Source organism: Scylla paramamosain, chromosome 29 (genome assembly GCF_035594125.1).
Source record: "Scylla paramamosain isolate STU-SP2022 chromosome 29, ASM3559412v1, whole genome shotgun sequence".
In the NCBI taxonomy this organism is placed as follows: domain Eukaryota; kingdom Metazoa; phylum Arthropoda; class Malacostraca; order Decapoda; family Portunidae; genus Scylla; species Scylla paramamosain.
In genome coordinates this window covers 19,553,282-19,568,281 of record NC_087179.1, presented here as the reverse complement: position 1 = coordinate 19,568,281, position 15,000 = coordinate 19,553,282, and the positions used below count along the sequence as shown (strand labels likewise).

Here is a 15,000-nt window from a genome sequence, read left to right as displayed (position 1 = left end):
GAGAGAGAGAGAGAGAGAGAGAGAAGTCACCTTGATATAAGCCTTGTCCCCCCTCTCTCTCTCTCTCTCTCTCTCTCTCTCTCTCTCTCTCTCTCTCTCTCTCTCTCTCTCTCTCTCTCTCTCTCTAACAAACAAGGAGGAGGAGGAGGAGGAGGAGGAGGAGTCCATTCTACTCTCCTCTCCCTTCCTCCTCCTCCTTCTCCACCTCCTCCTCCCCCTTCCTCTTCCTCCCTTCCTCTATATTCTGATAACATGTGCGGTTGTTTTCCTTGTTATTGTGAGAGAGGAGGGAGGAGGAGGAGGAGGAGGAGGAGGAGGAGGAGGAGGAGGAGGTAAACGAAAGCTTATTGGTTTATAAACAAGTAACCTGTTTAAGTTTACTCTGTCTACAAGAGAGAGAGAGAGAGAGAGAGAGAGAGAGAGAGAGAGAGAGAGAGAGAGAGAGAGAGAGAGAGAGAGAGTACGGTTAGGTAATAAGTAAACAAGTACAGTCTAAAATAAAACTAGGAGGAGGAGGATGAGGAGGAAAATAAGACTTAATATTATATACACATAGGTAACGATTAATCAGTAACTCCTAACTTGACAGGTAAGGATGGAAGGAAGGAAGGAAGGAAGGAAGGAAGGAAGGAACAAACGAACGAACGAAAAATGGATGAACAAAACAAAGCAAAATAAAGGAAGAAAAAGGAAAAAAAGAATGAAGAAAAAGGAGGAAATACAGAAGGAAAGAAAAAAAGAACAAAAAAAAGAAAACACATAAGAAACACACTAAATATATCGAGAAAGAAAGAAAAGAGAGAACAAGAACAATAAATAAACAAGAATAGAGATAAACAAACAGTGATACGCACATCTATTACACACAGAAACGCTCCGATGAGATTCATAAAAAAGTGAGGAAGTGAAGGAGACAGGGAGGGAGGGAGAGAAGCGCTCCTGCAATCAGTCACCCATGCAAACGTGAATGAGCATCGAGCAGACCCCCGGCAAGGCAGCGAGCGGAATACCCAACCAGAGCGGGACATTGGTATGCTGTTCCTGGTGACTAATTGAACAGGTAAGTCAGGTGTTCGGGGGTGTGTGGCTACCTTGTGACGCAATACCCTATACTACTACTACTACTACTACTACTACTACTACTACTACTACTACTACTAAATGATGAGTTCGGCCTTGAATAAAAGTTGAATTTATAAAAGATTGGAAGGAATTGCTTCTCAAATAGAGGTTAATGGATGGAATAGTCTCAGGTTGTTAGTGGTAGGTCATTAGGGAGCTTTAAAAGATTGGACATACTTATGGACTGATAGGTGGATAAAAGTAGGTATGTTTCGCGCTATAACTGCCACGTGTTATCTGATATGATGGCTTCTTGCAGTTTCTCTTATTTTCTTATGTTCTTATGTACTGCTACTACTGCTACTACCGCTACAACGAGTTTTCGTAAGCTAACCCAACCGAACTTACTGTTGTTACTACTACTGCTACTACTACTACTACTCCTACTACTACTACTGCTGCTGCTACTTCTACTACTACTATTATTATTACTTTGTTGGAAAATCTGCTTTGTCAAATCTTGCCTCTCCCTCCCTCCCTCCCTTCCTCCCCCTCTCCCTTTCTTTCTCCCCCTCTCCCTCCCTCTCCCTCTCAATCTCTCCTACTCTCCCTCCTTCCCTTTTTCCAGCTCTAACCAGATCTCCACCCCCCAAACTCCCCACCACTCCTTCCCTTAAGTGTTCTTTCTTACTCCTCCCTCATCCATCCTCTCTCTCTCTCTCTCTCTCTCTCTCTCTCTCTCTCTCTCTCTCTCTCTCTCTCTCTCTCTCTCTCTCTCTCTCTCTCTCTCTCTCTCTCTCTCTCTCTCTCTTTTCATCCACCACAACCATCACCATCACCACCTAATTTCAAAATAATAAAATGGTAAATAAATATATCATAAGCACAGATAGGCAGACAGAAGTGTCTTAGTATTATGGTCCCGCATTAAGCCTACCCTGCCTCGAATAGGCTTACTGGCTTCACGCAGCTTTTTTTTTTTGGCTCTTCTGTTCCTCTGTTCTTTTGTTAGACCTAGGCCTTGTTACATTTGGTTAGGTTAGGTTAGGTTAGGTTACGTTAGGTTAGGTAAGGTTAGGTTACTTCTGGAGTGGCCTGGAGAGGAGACAAGAGTAGGGAGGGAGGAATCAAAGGAGGGATGGAGGAAAAGGAGGTCAAAGGTAGGAGAGGGAGGAAGGGAAGGAGGGAGGGAGGTAGATAAAGGATGTGGTCAGGAGTCAGGGGAGGGAGAGGGGACGAAAAACAAGTGAGGGAAGATAGGAATACGAGAGAAGGTGGAGGGAGAGAAGGGGAGGGAAGGAGGAACAGGAAGGAGGAAGAGGAAGAGAATACTAATCGGATAAGAACGGAAGGAAGGAGAGGAGAGAAGAGGAGGAAGGGGAAGGAAGGAAGGAAGGAAGGAAGAGTAACAAAGAAAGACACAAAAAAATATAAATAACGAAAGAGAAGAAAGAGCAGAGAGAGAGAGAGAGAGAGAGAGAGAGAGAGAGAGAGAGAGAGAGAGAGAGAGAGAGAGCAAAATTGTGAATATGAGACGCTTCTGATTCAATTTCATAATAAAAAGTTGATTATAATAGCTTAAGTGTGTGTGTGTGTGAAAGAGAGAGAGAGAGAGAGAGAGAGAGAGAGAGAGAGAGAGAGAGAGAGAGAGAGAGAGAGAGAGAGTGTGTGTGTGTGGGTGTGTGTGTTGAAATTTTGTTCTGTTTTATGACTTGCACGCACGCACGCACACACACACACACACACACACACACACACACACACACACACACACACACACACACACACACACACACTTCCCAAGCCATGAATTCCAGTTGTCAGAGGGAGAGAGAGAGAGAGAGAGAGAGAGAGAGAGAGAGAGAGAGAGAGAGAGAGAGAGAGAGAGATAATTCCTTAATAACTGTCAACTCATCACAACACAAAACAGCATCTCTCTCTCTCTCTCTCTCTCTCTCTCTCTCTCTCTCTCTCTCTCTCTCTCTCTCTCTCTCTCTCTCTTACTGCTTTCCATTCCCAGATCCTCTCTCTCTCTCTCTCTCTCTCTCTCTCTCTCTCTCTCTCTCTCTCTCTCTCTCTCTCTCTCTCTCTCTCTCTTCTAGCTCTGCCCTCCCTCCCTCCTTCTCTCTCTCCTCCGCTCCCTCCTTCCCTCCTTTCCTCCATCACGTGAACGTCATGTGAAGGAGATGTGGAAAATTCCTTGATGAAAACTCTCTCTCTCTCTCTCTCTCTCTCTCTCTCTCTCTCTCTCTCTCTCTCTCTCTCTCTCTCTCTCTCTCTCTGGACCACTTGATTTGCGTGTTATTTTTTGTTTTTAGGGTGTGTGTGAATGAGAGAGAGAGAGAGAGAGAGAGAGAGAGAGAGAGAGAGAGAGAGAGAGAGAGAGAGAGGGTGGGAGGGCGAGTAAGGATGGTGAGCTGTAAGATGTTGTAAGACTTAAACACACACGCACGCACACACACACTCACACACACACGCACAGACGCACACACGCACACACATTTCCGAGTATTGTTTCTTTTTATTCTTGTTTTTTTCGTCTCACCCCTTTTATTCTTTTCCTATTCTCTCTTTTATCAACTGCACTACTACACCCTTCGTTTGTTTATTAACTGCTACACTGACAGAGAGAGAGAGAGAGAGAGAGAGAGAGAGAGAGAGAGAGAGAGAGAGAGAGAGAGAGAGAGAGAGAGAGAGCGAGAGAGAGAGAGATGGGGGGGGAGGCGAAGAGGAATAAAGGATAAGTGAAAATAAGGAGAAAGGAAAAAGGGAAGGATGGAGAGAAACAGGGAGTGGAAGAGAAGAAGGGGAGGAAAGAAGGAGGAGAGATAAGAGAGATGGAGGAAGAGATGGAGGAAGAGAATACTTTTTTTCCGTTTCTCCTCCATCTCTTAACTTTCCTTCTCCTCCTCCTCCTCCTCTTCTTCCTTCATCCCTCTCAACTTCACATTTGTTTCTCCAAACTCTCCCCCTCCCTCTCTCTCTCTCTCTCTCTCTCTCTCTCTCTCTCTCTCTCTCTCTCTCTCTCTCTCTCTCTCTCTCTCTCTCTCTCTCTCTCTCTCTCTTGCGAAATGCTGGGTATATTTGTAAGGGAGAAGGAAGATAAGGAGGGAGAGAGGGAAAGAGAGAAAAGGGAGGAAGAGTGAAGTGGAGGAAAGGGGGAGGGGAGAGGGAGGCAAGAGGAAATGTGTTGAGGGAGAGGACAAGGAATAGGAGGAGGAGGAAGAGGAGGAAGAGGAGGGAAAGAGGAGAGAAGTTAATGGGGAGGACAGGATGTAATGAGAGAGAGAGAGAGAGAGAGAGAGAGAGAGAGAGAGAGAGAGAGAGAGAGAGAGAGAGAGAGGGAGGGAGGGAGGGAGGGAGGGAGGTAAACAAGGCAAGGGAGAGGCGAGTGATGCTGCAATCTTAGGACCAATCAGAGAGCGAGGTGGTGGGGGCCGGGCAGCCAATCACCAATCACCACTACCACCACTACCACCACCACCACCACCACCATTACTAACTATATTACATCACTGGCACTACTACTACTACTACTACTACTTCACAAGCACTTTCTTCTAATTCTGCTCGTTTACCAAGAATGCTACTATTGCCCAACCATCATCACCACTACTACTACTACTACTACTACTACTACTACTACTACTACTACTAGCAAGGAAAACAAATAGTACTGGCAAATTAAATAAACAACAACAACAACTACTACTACTACTACTACTACTACTACTACTACTACTACTACTACTACATAAAATCGTATTACACGTGACAGAAAAAAGAAAAAGACGAAAAAAAAAAGTTTTCTGGTTGAGAGAGAGAGAGAGAGAGAGAGAGAGAGAGAGAGAGAGAGAGAGAGAGAGAGAGAGAGAGAGAGAGAGAGAGAGATTTACATTATCAAAACTGATACTACCACTACCACCGCCACCACCACCGCCAGTCCATCATCAGGGAACACAAAGGAAGAAACAGCAACAGACTTTTTGACCCTTACGACACTGCCTCGTGATAAGCCAGCTAACGCTATCTAATCTTCGGTGAGACATGTAGGGCAGTAAAGAAGAAGGCTCTACCACCGCCACCGCCATCACCACCACCACCACCACACCCACTAGCAGAGTAAACAAGAACTGCACATAGCTCCACCACCACCACCACCACCATCACTAGGATCCACCACCACCACCACCACCATCACTAGGATAACAAGCCTATTACTGTACTTTCTTCCTTACACACACACATACACACACACACACATACACACACACACACACACACACACACACACACACACACACACTGTTTATTTTTTCCTACTCTCCTTCATTATCAGTTCCTCCCATCCATTCCTCCAAACTCCCTCTCTCCTTCCTTCCCCTAGAGACAGCTTCTTTCAATTCCTCCCTCCCTTTCTCCCGACCTCTTCCCTTTCCCTTATGGCTGGCAGGGGTGAGAAGGGGGAGGGGAGGCTGCAGGGAAGGAGATTAAGTAAGGGGGGTGACGAAGGAAATTATTGTAGCTTATCATTTAAATACTTCTGTGATAAGGACTTGATTACTACTACTACTACTACTACTACTACTACTACTACTACTACCACTATTACTACTACTACTACGAATTACAATGCAATAAGAATCTACAACAGCAGTACCAACATTTTTTTCAGTACCAGAGAGAGAGAGAGAGAGAGAGAGAGAGAGAGAGAGAGAGAGAGAGAGAGAGAGAGAGAGAAACAAAGCTGCTATTGTATCCTACTTAAGCCTGCATCTCTCTCTCTCTCTCTCTCTCTCTCTCTCTCTCTCTCTCTCTCTCTCTCTCTCTCTCTCTCTCTCTCTCTCTCTCTTCCTAAAACTTATCTCAGCAGTAGACATTAGGACGGAGAGAGAGAGAGAGAGAGAGAGAGAGAGAGAGAGAGAGAGAGAGAGAGAGAGAGAGAGAGAGAGAGAGAGAGCGTCACATACAATTCCGTCACAGTTTGTCCCGTCCCGTCGCCACAAATCACTCAGTAACTCTCCCTCTCTCTTCCCCTCACTCTCTCTCTCTCCCCCTCATCCCCCCTCACACTCTCCCTCTGTTAATTACGTCACCAAAATAGCTGGAGCCAATCACCTAAAAGCCTCCGTGACGTCACGACTCAGGCAACCAATAGGAGGGCTCGATTCTGATGCTATTACTCCCAGCCAGCCAATCAGAGCGGGGCAAGCTTAAATGAATCAGAATAATGCGATGGTAATTTACCTTTATGAGATGATCAAGCCCAGGTGATTAGGTGGCCAGGTAAGAGACTTAGGTGGTGGTGGTGGTGGTGGTGGTGGTGGTGGTGGTGGTGATGGTGGTGGTGATGGTAGTGGTGGTGGTGGTGATGATGATAATAATAATAATAATAATAATAATAATAATAATAATAATAATAATAATAATAAAATAGAAGGGGCATCTTAGTGTACTGTAATCTCTCTCTCTCTCTCTCTCTCTCTCTCTCTCTCTCTCTCTCTCTCTCTCTCTCTCTCTCTCTGGAGATCAAGGACAGGAGGTATCAGCACATGCATTATTCTACGTGCGAGGAGGACTACGTGTCTCTCTCTCTCTCTTTCTCTCTCCCTTCCCACGCACATGTCCTTGGCAGTGGAGACACTCCGGCCACATCCTCGCAAGTAGGTCAGGTCAGGTCGGGTCAGGTTAGGTTGGAATTGGGCAGGGTAGGGAAGGTTAGATTAGGTCAGGTTAGGCTAGGTCAGGATAGGTTAAACTTGGGTTGGATTAAGTCAGAATATGTTAGATTAGGCTAAGTTAGAATGGGAATTGGATCTGGTTAGGGTAAGAAAAGTTAGGTTAGGTTAGGATATTTCATGACAGGCTAGACAGGGTAAGTTTGGTCAGGTCATGTCAGATTAGCCCAAATACTCCGCACCAACACTGCAGCTGGGCCAGGCAAATCAGGTTATATCAGGTTGGTCAATTTTCCAGGGTGACGCGGTCGCCGAGACACGCCTACGTATCATAAACACGAGAGCCGGCGCCAGGACACAGACAGACGGACAGGCAGACAGACAGACAGACAGACAGACAGACAGGCAAGGCAAGGCAAGGCAAGGCAAGGCAAGGCAGACACAGTAAATCAGAAAAAAAGAATGATAATCTGACATGCAATGCATAAACAGACTAAACCAGAGAGAGAGAGAGAGAGAGAGAGAGAGAGAGAGAGAGAGAGAGAGAGAGAGAGAGAGAGAGAGAGAGAGAGAGAGAGAACTACAATATATTAACAGGATGAGGGGAAGATTGAGATAAAATAAAAAAAAAAGAGGAAAAGATTGAGAGTTAAGGGCAGAGAGTACAGCTGAGGAGGAGGAGGAGGAGGAGGAGGAATAGGAAGATAACAGAAGATGGAAGAATAGGGATGAAAATGGAGAAGAGGGAGGAAGTGAATGATAAAGGTTAGTAAAGTTCCAGGAGGGACGGAGAGAAGAAGAACAAAAAAAAAAAAATTGAAGGTAGGAGGGAAGGAAGGAGGAAGGGAGAAAGCAGGCAGGTGGGAAAGCAAGCATGGATGCAAGTCAGCAGGCCAGTGGTGAGCAGGCAGGAAGGGAGGGAAAGGAAGGAAGGAAGGAAGGAAGGAAGGAAGGAAGACAAGGCGGGGATAGAGAAATGCAGGAGCTACGAGTAGGTAGACAATCAAAAATTTAAACAGGAAAGAAGTCAGGTAAGCAGGGACACAAGCAGGCAGCGACAGAGGAAAGTAGAAGGATTTATAAGCAAACAAGCAGGTACGGATGGAAAGACTGAGTGAAGATAGAAAAAAGGCACAAACGTCATAGCAGACAGGCATACAGACAGACAGACAGGCAGGTAGCACGTACAAGCAGAAAAGCAGGGATAGAAGCAGACTGAAGTTACAAGCAAGGTAAGGACAGAGTAAAGCAGAAGGGAAAGCAGACAATCACTAAGCGACACAAGCAGAGAGGCAATGATGTAAATAAGAACCAGAGACAAGAAATTAACAAGCACGAAAGGAGGGATTTAAAAGAGCAGAATTAACTAGCAGACAAACAAGCAGGTAAAGAATAAGAGATGTAGGATAGAAGTAACAAGCAGGCATGAATAAAAGCATGAATACAGAAAAACAGAAGTAACAAAAGCAATAACAAGCAGGAAAGTCCCAAGCAGACAGCAGGCAGGGCGGGAGTGAGGCAGGCAGAGAGAGAGAGAGAAAGAGAGAGAGAGAGAGAGAGAGAGAGAGAGAGAGAGAGAGGCAGGCAGGAGCTGGTGTGTTTCGAGCAGGTCATCTTTAACGCCGGCCAGACACATCACGGTCCCACTCACGGCTTCTGCTGGTGCCTGCTGCCCACCCTCTCTGCCTACTATCCACCCTTCCTGCCTGCTGCCCACCCACTTGAAAATGACCTCTTTTACCCTTTGCAAATTGAAATTCATCCCTTAACTGTGTCCTTTAAATGCCCTTGCTTTTAAATGGCCCTCCCTTTAAATGTCCCTTTAAAACAACAACAATTTCTCCCTGCCTGCTCTAGTGGTTTCCTTTTATTCCCTTATTCTTTTCATCCTTATTTCCTCTCTGTTGTCTCTCCCTTAGTCTCACCTTAGCCACGTCCTCTTAAATATCTCCTTTCTCCCTGCTTTTTCCATTATTGTTCTATTTTTTATATTCTCTCTCTCTCTCTCTCTCTCTCTCTCTCTCTCTCTCTCTCTCTCTCTCTCTCTCTCTCTCTCTCTCTCTCTCTCTCTCTTTCTCTCTCGTGGAATGAAGCCTCACAAATGTTAGTCTTCCTTGCGCCACATCTCTCTCTCTCTCTCTCTCTCTCTCTCTCTCTCTCTCTCTCTCTCTCTCTCTCTCTCTCTCTCTCTCTCTCTGGGAAGCTGTACAACTGACCCACCTTGACTAATGACACACGTACACACACACACACACACACACACACACACACACACACACACACACACACACACGCACGCACGCACGAACGCACTCGCACACACAGTATACCTTCTGTGACATTTTTATTTTCGTTTTTTCATATCGTTATTATTTTTGGTGGTAGTGGTGGTGAATGTGTGTGTGTGTGTGTGTGTGTGTGTGTGTGTGTGTGTGTGTGTGTGTGTGTGTGTGTGTGTGCGCGCGCGGGCGTGTGTTTGCCTTATCTCATGTCATTATTACACATTCCTGAACACCAAACTCTCTCTCTCTCTCTCTCTCTCTCTCTCTCTCTCTCTCTCTCTCTCTCTCTCTCTCTCTCTCTCTCTCTCTCTCATATAATATTTACAGAGACTCGTTTATTGAAAGTCACTCACCAACGTATTACACACACACACACACACACACACACACACACACACACACACACACACACACACACACACACAGTCCTTTTAAAACACTTTCGCTCCTTGAGTATTAAAATGTACATGTATTAGTTTATAAGTCAATAAGTTCAACACGTTTCATATATAAGTGTGCGATAGTTAAGTAAAAAAAAGTACGATAATCATTGTACTTTTACTTTTTAACAAGTGTACAACAGAAGTAAATAAGTAAAGGGTCCGTTTCTCCTAAGTGTACGATAATTATACGATACGTTCTCTTCACAGACATACGGCAGTTATGTAAGAAGGTACGATGATCTTATAGGGGACAAAAATATCCCCCTCTTTCTTTAGATTCTAGTCAATAAATTCCTTTAAGACAAACCCGCCACGTAATATCACACACACTTACTAAAATCAATACTCTCTCTCTCTCTCTCTCTCTCTCTCTCTCTCTCTCTCTCTCTCTCTCTCTCTCTCTCTCTCTCTCTCTCTCTCTCTCACCTTTCTCTCCCTCCCTCTCCCAACAGTGAGTCTTAAGCATATTATTGTCAGACGCGCGCGCACACACACACACACACACACACACACACACACACACACACACATAAAATGAAATAAGAAGATAAATATTGTGTTTTCATCGAATATAAGTGAGTATTTCCGTACATACGTTTCAGTAAAGGATGATGTACGAGACAAAAATACGATAGCAATACGATAACACGGAAAAAAAATATAAAGAAAATAACAAATAAATTAATAAATTCCCTGATATGTGTGATAAACATTAACATCGTGTTCGCTGAAGTTAAATTATGTATAAGGATAGTATACCAGTCTCTCTTTTTAAGTGTACGGTAATGAGGTATAAAAAAGTACGACGGTGCACTGAAAAAAATCAATAAAAAACCGTACTCTTTACTCTTTAACCTTTTCACTATTCGTCGTGTGTGTGTGTGTGTGTGTGTGTGTGTGTGTGTGTGTGTGTGTGTGTGTGTGTGTGTGTGTGTGCCGGTTATGTAAGTATTATTATGTTAAGATGAAGAGAGAGAGAGAGAGAGAGAGAGAGAGAGAGAGAGAGAGAGAGAGAGAGAGAGAGAGAGAGAGAGAGAGAGACTGGTGAATGTGTGTGTGTGTGTGTGTGTGTGTGTGTAGGCGTAAGAAGTAAGAATGAGAGTTATGTTGTAAGAAGTCTCACTTGTACGGTACCCCGACGACCCTGTGTGTGTGTGTGTGTGTGTGTGTGTGTGTGTGTGTGTGTGTGTGTGTGTGTGTGTGTGTGTGTGTGTGTGTGTGTGTGTGTGTGTGCACGCGCGCGCCCGAACCGGCAGGGAGTAAGCAGTCAGTTACGCAGAAACACATTACGAAATATCTTATTAAGTCCTAACGTAACGTACCGACACAACACGACACATGAGGTACTTCCACACACACACACACAAAAATAGTCCTACACACACACACACACACACACACACACACGAGAAGACCCACAGTAATCTACGCTACAGGACATACGATTTCACATACATATATAAGTGTGTGTGTGTGTGTGTGTGTGTGTGTGTGTGTGTGTGTGTGTGTGTGTGTGTGTATGTGTGTGTATGTGTGTGTGTGCGTGTGCGTGTGTGGGCGCGGGAAGTGGGCGTACATTATCTGGCCGGCCGCCCGCAAGCAGACGACAGCCACCCAATACCCGACAAACACCCTCGATCACCGCCCTCCCCGCCCACTCCGTCCGGATCCCTCCTCCCTGCACTCGAATGCATCCCGCCCACACACGCCCGCACGCCTGCACACTAGGTAAAGGGTGTAAAGGGAGTACTTACATCACCCGCCATTCCCTTGGTCGCCATGGCCGTGGTAGTGGCAGAAGACAGTGACGTCAGAGGTCACGTGATAGCATGCTGTTGAGTTTGCGTGAGGCAGCCGCGCCACTCACGCCCGGGAAGTTTGATACGGCGGAGTAGGTGACGCTCAATGGGGCTGCTTGGTTGGGTATGGATGAGTTTGTGAGGGTGAATGGGTCTGGTAAGCTTGGTACAGATGAGTGAATAAGAATGAATTGGTCACGCAGTAAGAAGACTAAGCACTGATTACAAGATCGAGGGAAAGACAAAGTGAGAAGCAAGGATGGAATTGCGTTAGAACCGGCAGGGATTTGAGTCACAGAGGAAGAGATGCAAGGGACAGAAACAACTGGAGGAGACTCGTGGATGGCGCCAACCCCTCACTCTACAGAAACGGCCTAAGGAGAAGAGGAGCATAAAAAAAAAAGAAAAAAAAACTGAATGAATTTTGTAGGTTTAATACAAAATCGTGTATGAGACTGAATAGGTATGGTAGGGTCTGGCACATCTCATTCAGTGCTCTCTGTCTGGCTTCTCCTTCACTATTGTCTCTACTTGTTCCTTATTTTCTTTCTCTCTCTGTCTCTCATGTACAGTAGCACTGCCACCTGTCTTGTAAGGCCTCCCACACCTGTTCCCTGTTGATAATGGGACTGTCACTACTACTACTACTACTACTACCACTACTACTACTACTACTACTACTACATACAACTATATTTACATTTAAACCCTACATCTTTCCTCAAAAAAAAAAAAATATATATATATATAGGAACAACCATTCACACACACACACACACACACACACACACACACACACACACACACACACACACACACACACACACACACACACACACACACACACACACACACACACACACACACACACACAGACAGACAGACAGAGGGACAGACAGACCCCCAGCAAACCTCTAGACATACCGGAGTCTAGCCAAAAAGAAGGGGGAGGGGGGAAGAAGCCCTTTAAAATACCCCATCCACCCCCTTTCCCTCCCCTCTCCCCTCCTGTCATAAGAAGGGAGGAGAGGGGAGAAGGTCGAAAAAAATGCTTGGGAGGTAAGAGAGGAGAGGAAGAGGGGAGAGATCGTGAGGAAAGACAGGAGAATGGGAGACTGAGAATGAGAGATGAAAGAAGGAAGGAGAGGAAGGAAGGAAGGATATATATATATATATATATATATATATATATATATATATATATATATATATATATATATATATATATATATATATATATATATATATATATATATATATATATATATATGAGAATGGGAGGTGGAACAAGGGCGAAGGAAAGAGGGAAGAAAAAAAGGATGAGAAGAAACCTATCCACCAAATTCTCTTTAATACTCTTGATAATGAGAGAGAGAGAGAGAGAGAGAGAGAGAGAGAGAGAGAGAGAGAGAGAGAGAGAGAGAGAGAGAGAGAACATCAAGAATCTTTTGGAAGAAGAGGAGGAGGAGAAGGAAGAGGAGGAGGAGGAGGAGGAGGTAAGGAAAATAAAATATAAATAAAAGAGGAAAGAAAAAGGGAGAGAGAGAGAGAGAGAGAGAGAGAGAGAGAGAGAGAGACTTGCCAACCACCTCCTCTCTCTCTCTCTCTCTCTCTCTCTCTCTCTCTCTCTCTCTCTCTCTCTCTCTCTCTCTCTCTCTCTCTCTCTCTCTCTCTCTCTCTCTCTTTCCTCCCTTTACACCACACCCCTCCTCCCTTTCTTTCCTCCCTTTACACCACACCCCTCCTCCCTTCCTTAAGTTTATGATGCAGGGGGAACAGGTGCAAGAAAGAAAAAAAGAGGAAAAGAAGATAGAAATAGTAAGAATTAAAGAAGAAAAGAAAGAAGACAGAATAAGGAAGAAGAAAAAAGAAACGAAGATAAAATAATTAAGAAGAAAGAATAAATGGAAATAACAGATGACATAGGAAAACAACAAGCCGGTAACCGCACTGGAAGGATAAATTTTAACCGGAAGGAAAACCCAAACTGGATATCAAGAACAAGTGAACTCAGGAGAGGAAACCAGACAAACAAACACAGACACAGGACACTCGCAGGACACAAGAAGAGGAAGGGGGACTAACTGTAATGATGTAAAGGACAAGGCGGAGAAAGTGATCAATAAGGACAAATCGGCCAGGCAGCGATCGAAGCACTAGAAGGGAGAAAGGTTAACCTATCAGCATCTATGCACTGACTAAGTATTACCTGTCTTTATGAACCTGATTTAATCACTTTTAAGAGATATAAAGTGACACTAAATAACTCTGAACGAGCTAAAGATAAATGCGAGTAAGGATTTTCATGGTAACTTGTAAGAGAGAGAGAGAGAGAGAGAGAGAGAGAGAGAGAGAGAGAGAGAGAGAGAGAGAGAGAGAGAGAGAGAGAGAGAGAGAGAGAGAGAGAGAGAGGTGGGGAGAGGGGGAAGAATCGTAGTAGAATAGAAGATAAATTTAAGAAGGAAGCGACGAAGTAAGAAAGAAATTAAAGAAAGAAGGAAGGAAGGAAGGAAGGAAGGAAGAAAGGAAGGAAGGAAGGAAAAGCTTAAGGAGAGAAAAACGGAAGAAAAAAATGGGAGGAAGGAAATTTAGGAGGAGGAGGAAGAGGAGGAGGAGAAGGAGAAGGAGGAGGACGAGGAGGAGGAGGAAGAGAAGGAGGGATTGAAGGACATTATAATTTCAAACACAGAAGCAAAAGACAAACAGGTAAACAAACACGATTCTTCTTTTTAATTTCCTATGATTTATCGAGTCTTTATTTTGGTGTTGATTTATTTACTTATCTCATTCCCTCTTTTCGTCTACCTTATATTGTATCATTTATCTATCTATATATCTGTCTATCTCTATCTATCTCTCCCTCTCTTTCTATCAATCCCTTAATTAAAGTTTCTATCTATCAATTACGTATTAAATTATTTTTCATGATTCATCAATGCACACTCACTCTTTTTAATTACTTTTTTTTTCTTCCGTGTTCCATGGTACACAATTCAATGGCCCTCTCTCTCTCTCTCTCTCTCTCTCTCTCTCTCTCTCTCTCTCTCTCTCTCTCTCTCTCTCTCTCTCTCTCTCTCTCTCTTTAAGTAAACATTCATTGATCGATAACATTACGTGGGGTGTGACGCCTCATTCCAAAATGTTATGACCCCTATTGATCCCCCTTCAAAAATCCTATACTGTTTTATCTACCCCCCATATCCCCCACTCTCTCTCTCTCTCTCTCTCTCTCTCTCTCTCTCTCTCTCTCTCTCTCTCTCTCTCTCTAAAGAGAGATCGTCAGCTATGTCATTGATTGCCCTACATACCGAGCGTCTGGCCATGAAGCTAGAGAGAGAGAGAGAGAGAGAGAGAGAGAGAGAGAGAGAGAGAGAGAGAGAGAGAGAGAGAGAGAGAGAGAGAGAGAGAGAGAGAGAGAGCGCCTGCTGCCCTCCTCCCGTGGGTCAATATCTCACAACGCTCATCTAGTGGGGCGCCTAGGTGGTGGTGGTGGTGGTAGTGGTGACTGTGGTGGTGGGAATAATACAAGTAGTAGTGGTGGTGGTGTGAAAGCAGTGCAGGTGATGGTAGTAGTAGTAGTAGTAGTAGTAGTAGTAGTAGTAAGGGTACACATAGTAAATGAAGAGTGGGGGGCATTCCCGTGGAGTTAGTGAAATGTGGCAGGCCGTCACCGTAGACTTTAAGGGGCCCAAATTTCAAAGTTGGGGTGAAAATTTTTGTTTTCTATGTTTTGAGC

At 44.5% G+C, this 15,000-nt stretch overlaps 1 protein-coding gene across 1 annotated transcript in view; it reads right to left on the bottom strand.

The window, feature by feature from the left end:
* The window catches only part of LOC135115585 (sodium/potassium-transporting ATPase subunit alpha-like), an 85,061-nt gene extending 73,800 nt beyond the window's left edge, over positions 1–11,261 (bottom strand). The window contains exon 1 of the mRNA XM_064032513.1: positions 11,220–11,261. Coding sequence (XP_063888583.1) covers positions 11,220–11,246 — 27 coding nt within the window. The 5' untranslated portion in view covers positions 11,247–11,261. The remainder of the gene's footprint in view (positions 1–11,219) is intronic.
* Positions 11,262–15,000: the final 3,739 nt, after the last annotated feature.